This window comes from Pogona vitticeps, chromosome 6 (genome assembly GCF_051106095.1).
Source record: "Pogona vitticeps strain Pit_001003342236 chromosome 6, PviZW2.1, whole genome shotgun sequence".
NCBI lineage: Eukaryota > Metazoa > Chordata > Lepidosauria > Squamata > Agamidae > Pogona > Pogona vitticeps.
The window spans coordinates 117416334-117423575 of NC_135788.1; the positions used below are offsets into that span (position 1 = coordinate 117416334).

A 7242-nucleotide genomic window follows, 5' to 3' on the forward strand; every position below is an offset into this window, starting at 1 on the left:
TGTCAAATCCACTACCTATTTTCCTTTTCTCATTAAAGGACACTGTTTCTCCCTCTGAGTTGTTAAATGACAACCTTTGCAGGAACTGGTGTAGTTGGTTGAAAAAGGAAAGAGAATTAATGAGAATAAAAGACAAGAGAGACTGAAGCTACAAGAGAAAGCCAAATATTCTCAAGACATATGCGGTCAATGTCCAATTGAACATCTGCATGATCCTGAACTTCCACCTGAGTAAGGTAGCTGAGATATTGGACAAGGTACCAGTCAAGTTTTTTCTAGAATGTGAGTAGCATCTCATTGGATCAGCACAACAGCTTTTTCTGTTGGAATAGGTACAAGTATGCATCCTTCAGTCTTGAGAGTCTATAGTAACATGCTCTGGTACAGCGTCTAGTGTGGCTGAGAAGGCCAATTCGAGAGGGACCATCCCTTCCACACTGAAGACAAATACAATCTGTCCCCTGTCCAGCTCCCTGATTTTACTGGTTTTGGGACTGCCTCTTTGCCTCGGCCTGCTGGACAAACGTCTCTTCAAACTGGGAGATGTCATGCTGCACCACCTGGGTCCAGGCTGAACACTCAGAGGTCAAGGTTTCCTGAGATAAAGTCATTGTATTGTTTTGGTAGGCAAAGGCAAGTTGAATTCCTTTACATTTCCCCTCCAATAATCTCCATTTCTTTGGGCAAGGGGTTCTTCTACTTCCTAATCTCAGGCAGTAGATTTCCCAAATGAAGTTGTGTGACACGTCTCCAAACACATGGCACAAGTTGTGCAGCAGAAGGAAGTCTCACTCTTCCAGCACAAGATGTTTCTGCCTTGTACCAAACAGACTACAGCTAGGGACTGTTTGATTTTGGATGGGAATCTCCGTCTCTTCTACCAACATCAAAACCCAAACAAAGAAACATCGTGTCTTTAAGACTAATATTATCATGGCACAGGTGTTTCAGGTTAAGCATTTATGGATGATGTTCCATTTCTTCAGACAAATGTGTGAAGCACTGGCCCAGGTTGTGAAGGAACTCTGCAAACTCCACTTAAATTTAGACAACACCTAAATGTGACTTGTCCTTTTTTGTTAAGCAGGTGGGGTTCGCAGAGTTCTCAGTCCCACCTGCAACCTTCTTATCATGTTGATGTGTATATGGATGGGTCCGGCTACTTGAGTGGAAAAAAAGGAGCTCCACCCAAGGGCACAGAAATCTAGGGGTGAAGCAACTGAGGCACGTTATGAGAACAACAACATCTGGATCCATTCTGGACTTTTTGTTCTTTTCTCCTTTTTCGGAAAATGTACAACAGATCCATTGCTCCTGTGAAATCGGAGTCACCCATCTCCTGAGGTCTAAGTTCTACACATTAATTTTATAAAAGAAACAATAAAAGGTGCAACATGAAAACAAGAATTCAATGAGTAAATTCCATGTTGGATTTTCTACCCTCAATTCTATTCCTTCCTTCCTTCCTTCCTTCCTTCCTTCCTTCCTTCCTTCCTTCCTTCCTTCCTTCCTTCCTTCCTTCCTTCCTTCCTTCCTTCCTTCCTTCCTTCCTTCCTTCATTCATTCATTCATTCATTCATTCATTCATTTTCTATAACACCTCACTTAGTGACACCACTACTCTGGGTGTCTTACAAACCCGATCAGAAAACCCCCAGCTAACACCAAACATCACCTTAATACAAACCCAATTGATATGGCAATGACTAGCTACATTTTTTTAAAAAAACTGGAATTTGAAAAGTGAAAGTTCACAACAGAAAATGAAATATCCTTGAAACTTTCATTTATAAATTTATAGTTTCAATAATTTCGTAAAAGTTAGAAGTGACCAAGCCTTTGATACCCCAGATACTAATTTATTCCACACAACAGGAGGGCTACCACTGAGAAGGCTTGATTTCTTCCTGTCATCTCTTTCACTTCACTTTTTCTCTACCCTCAATGCTGTGGTTTGGGAGGAGCATGTAAATAATATGCAGTTTTCTGGGGGACATGCTGTGACGACTACTGAGGTCGCAAATCATTTTTTTGCTTTATAGGTCAGCACCATGGAAAACCCACCTCCTCCTCTTCATCTCAGAATTTCTGAGCTTTAAGGCAACCTGTATTTCATCAGGTCCAAAATTTCCTCTAATCAGTCAGATGGATTTATCAGAAAATTGATCGCCATCTTTTCTGGACTCGGTATGAAATTGGCCCCTGTGCTGTCCATTATCATGGCTGGGCAAAGCTCCATGACACAAACAGCATTTTCTGCTAGTGAAGCAAAGGAAAGAAAGAGCTGCCTGTCCCAATAATAATGGTGACAACACACCCTAAAACTCCTAATGACTACCGAGCGAGCAACCCTAGATCTAGTACATCATTTCCTTAGGAAGTAAGTTTGTATGCTAGAAAAGTATTTTCATTTCATTTGTTCTTCCATCTTCTAATCTGCTCCTTGGTGTTCAGTTCAGGCCTAAAGAGAATAATGTAAATCTTGGGAGCAAAGATGCAAATCAAGAGGCCAGCACTGGAAGCTAAGATAGAGAAGATCTCCACAGCGACCATGTGTTTCCCCTTGGTGCTCAAATAGGCGGGAACAAAGGACCCCCAAACACTGCAGAAGACCACCATGCTGAAGGTGATGAACTTGGCCTCATTGAAAGTGTCTGGAAGTTTCCTGGCTAAGAAGGCCAACATGAAGCAGATGAGGGACAAAAAGCCCATATAGCTCAGGACAAGGTAAAACATGATAACAGAGCCTCCATTACATAATTCGATAATCTCTTCACTCAACGATTGCATGTCAAATGCTGGGAATGGGGGAGATGTTCCTAACCACACAGAACAAATTCCTAATTGACCCAAGGAGCAGGAGAGCACAATGCAGTTTGCTGTCCTTCTTCCCAGCCATTTCTTCATGTTGGATCCTGGTTTGGTGGCCATGAAAGCCATGACCACGGTGATGGTTTTGGCCAAGACACAAGAAACAGCCACTGAAAAGATGATGCCAAAGGCTGGCTGTTGAAAGAGGCAGCTCAGCTTTCTGGGTTGTCCAACAAAGAGCAAAGACGAGAGGAAGCAGAGGACGAGAGAGATGAGGAGAGTGTAGGTGAGGCCTCGATTGTTGGCTTTGACAATGGGGGTGTCTTTGTGCTTCATGAGAAGTCCTAAGACCCAGGCTGTAATCAGGGAAAAAGAGAGAGCAACCGAGACTAAACTCCACCCTAAAGGTTCTTCATACGACAAAAAGATGACAAGTTTGGGCAGGCATCCATTGTTGTTCTCTTTTGGATACTCGTCTTCTGGACATTTGAAACAGTCATCCATGTCTGAAGAACATAAATAGAAGAAAAGATCATTGGGAATAAAAATAATATAAAATAAACTAAAATTGTAATATTAAGGTGTGAGATATGATCCCTTTCACAGTGATGTTTTAGTTCACAAGGATATGTGCCTGCTTTCTTCAAATAATGTAATGTTAAAAAATTGAATATGTTAGCAACTTTGAAATTCCCTGATTTATGATATCCCTGAATTTGAGAATCCCACTGCTAAATTATGAAAAAATTGTGTAATTCAACTGATTCAATGAGGCGGTCTTAAAGTCAATTAATAGAGCAATCCTAGTAATCCACAGAAGACTACTGTCATCTAGGGATGCCGTGCATAGGGGTCTTAGGAGGACCCTGAGTCCTTGATGGATTTTGTTCTACTCTGCATCACCAGCTGTGGAGGACGTCTGGGAAACTGGAACACCTACCTGTCTGGTTTGAAATCCTTCCTGCTGGGCATAGAACACAATCATAACAACAAAACTTTTCGCCTTCCTTACTTTTCTTCTGAAAGCCAGGATGGCAGTACTCGTTGCAAACTGAAATGGGGACCACCTGTTCATAAAAAGAACACAGTTGAGAAGGGTCATCACAAAGAGATCTCTAATATTGCTCCTAGTCAAGTACCCTACAGAACTAGGTTGGCCAACTGGGGTCTTTTGAATTAATCTTCTCTGGAAAACTTCATAACTCACCAAGACTTCAGAGATGCACAATAACTACAGTGGTGCCTCGCATAACGTTTTTAATTGGTTCCAAAAAAGAAAACCTTATGCGAAAAAAACTTTATGCGAAACACCATTTCCCATAGAGATGCATTGGAAACCGGTTAATCTGTTCCAATAGGCACGGATTGCCGTCCTTAAGCGAAAAAACCCATAGGAAACATCGTTAAACGATACAATGTATCCTCCATTGGAATGTATTGTAGCTGACTCAATAGGTTTCAATGGCTTTGCGAAGTCAATTTTTGCAAAATTAAGTGTGTCATAAAAGGGTCAAAAATGGTTTTAAATGCTTGGATTAGCTTCTGCACCCTCTAAAACGGATGCAAAAGTTAATTTGGCTTTGATCTGACTTTTCGTTAATTAATGGTGAATTTTTTTCCCCCAACTTTTGACAGCTGTCAAAATCTGACAGCTCCATTATTTCCTAGGGGGAAGAAAAAATTCACAAAAAATTAATGAAGACTCAGAAACTGTTCTAAATTCTTGGGTTCGTTAGAGGACCCCCTAAGTTGTGTGCAAACCTGATTTGGCTTTGATCTGAACTTTCGTTAATTTTTTGTAAATTGTTTTCTCCCCCATAGGAAAGCATGGAGCTGTCAGATTTTGACAGGTCCATTGGTTCCTATGGGCCAAAAAACAAAAATTCACAAAAAATTAACGAAATGTCAGATCAAAGCCAAATCAGGTTTGCACATGACTTAAGGGGTCCTCTAACGAATCCAAGCATTTAGAACCGCTTTGGACCCTTCTAAGACACTTTTTAAATTGAAAACAAAAAAAACGTTAAGCGAAGCGGGGGACCTAAAACCAAAAACGTTAAGCGAAGCATGGTCCCAAAAACGCTATGCGAAAATCGCCCATAGGGAAAAACGTTATACGAAGCACAATCTGCCTCTGAAAAAATAAACGTTAAGCGAAAAAAACGTTAAACGAAGCAAACGTTAAGCGAGGCACCACTGTATTTACTTCTACGGAAAAGAATGTAACACTAATCTTGTTTTCAAATTAGGGACAGGTATATTTGGGAAGTCAAGACTTCATCTAGTTTTTGAAAGTGGTTGGTATCATTGTCTTTATTTTAGAGGCTAATATGCCAAGTTGACGAGATCTGAAGGCAAACTTCATTCACCAACATGACCCTCTTAGGGAAGTAACCCCCCCTCCATAATTCATACCTGGTTAAAGCCTCGGTGCCATACAATGCTATCCCAATCGATCACGACTTCGTCTCCTTCAAGAGCACCGGGAACCACCCTTCCAATTTTCACTTGATGGAAAGAGTTGTTGGGGAATATGACCACGTTCATGATGTCAAATCCACCCCCTATTTCCCTTTTCTCATTAAAGGACACTGTTTCTCCCTCTGTGTTGTTAAAGGACAACCTTTGCAGGAAAGGGTGCAGCTAGTTGAAAAAGGAAAGAGAAGGAAGGAGATTAAAGGACAAGGGAGACTGAATTGAGGAGAGAAAGCAAAACATTTTCTAGACATATGTGGTCAACATCCAATTGAATATTTACAGGAACCTGAACTTCCAGCTGAGTAAGTTGGCTCAAATGTTTGACAAGATGCCAGTCAGGTTTCTTTGGCACATAAGCAGCACCTCATCAGATTAGCACAACAGCTTTTTCTGTTATGTTGAGTACTTAAATATAGAATAAGTTACATTACTCCGATTTATCTACTTATAGCCATCATTGGCTGTTCACTCCTCTCTTTGGAAGAATTGTATCAGAACAGATGTAAGAGGAAGATATCTAACATACTGAAAGACTCCTCTCATCCGGGACATCAACTCTTTAAACTATTACCATCAAGAAGGAGATTCAGGGTATTGAAAGCAAGGACAAGTAGATTCAAGAACAGCTTTTACCCAAGTGCAGTATTGAGTTTAAATGCGGGGTCATAAGTTTTGGTGGAATTCTAATTGCTGGGAAAAATGGGGTATCTATATTTGTATGGTGAGTGTTGTGTATATTTTAATTTTTTTGGTACTGGTGTTGTCCAGTTTTATCTTGGGGAAGAGCACCTCATTTCATTGCACCCACTTGTGAGTGCAATGACAAATAAATTTCTTATGTCTTATGTCTTATTACTTTTCATGTTTCAGCTGTTGAAAGCCAGCAATGACATAAAAATCATTCATTTAAACATTCTGAAATTTAATTGTATTTCATGACCTACTTCTAAAGGAAAAGTGGAACACATTTCCTAGTTCCAAATTATAGGTTATCCATGAAGAAAGAGAAACCACTTCTGTGTATTCTGTACTTTGAGAACCCTGGAAAGGATTGCCAGAAGTTGGAATTGATATGACTTCACACAAGACATACAAATATAAATGACAAATGGAAATTTAGAGAGTTCCACTGTTTGCTAGTTTATTAATATAGTTAGAGAGGTGTACAGATCTCACCTGCCAAGGCTGAAGAAGCTGAAATACAACATCTGGATTCTCAATCATGGTTTTCTGTCTCAATCTGGATGTGTACTTGGCATGGAAAGTATGTGCCAGGACATAGATGGCATTGTAGATACTATAGCTGTATCCGGTCAAACGTATGTCAAAAAGAGGCTCGGGAAGACTTGACAGTTTCTCCTCTCCAGTACATTTCTCACTGTCTGGAACCGTTTCTCCAAAGACGCAGTCAAAGGCTTGCTCCCAGAAATCTTTCAGGAAACCATCTCTTTCATTCCAGCCAGGTTTGATAGGCTGAACAAACTCTCCAAAATTCAAAAGATCTTTTTTGTGAATCATAAAGGCAATAGCACCTTCAAACATCTGAAGATCCCAATACTTTTGTGGTCCCGTTAATATAAAATCAATCTGAGTTGTTGTTATCCATACTTTTCTGTATTCGGAATACCTAATATTTTCCTGATCATAAAGAAATATAAGTGTTCTTAGCCATACCATTGTTACAGACTCTCCGTAGACGATACATGCACTGGCTTTTTGATTAGTTAAAGGTTCATATATTTTCAGGAGGACTTCAACAACTGTTTCATCCAAGTCATCCAAATTAGGTTGTTGTGGAATTCTTTGTACGAAAGCTGAGCATATTCCATTTTGAGAAAAAAGTAGCTCCATTGTCTGCACAAAGTGCTCCCCGCTCTCATTATCTACCACAAACATCCCAACCCATATCCATTTAAAATGCTGAAGCAACCGGATTATCCCCATGTATTGATG

General features: G+C 40.2%; 1 protein-coding gene across 1 annotated transcript; it reads right to left on the reverse strand.

Moving 5' to 3' along the window:
- Window positions 1-444: 444 nt before the first annotated feature.
- Window positions 445-3703, reverse strand: LOC140708320 (vomeronasal type-2 receptor 26). Its single transcript, XM_078378315.1, has one exon. It carries the CDS (start codon window positions 3313-3315, stop codon window positions 2413-2415), a length of 903 nt encoding a protein of 300 aa, XP_078234441.1. The 5' UTR covers window positions 3316-3703; the 3' UTR covers window positions 445-2412.
- Between the last annotated feature and the right edge of the window lie 3539 nt (window positions 3704-7242).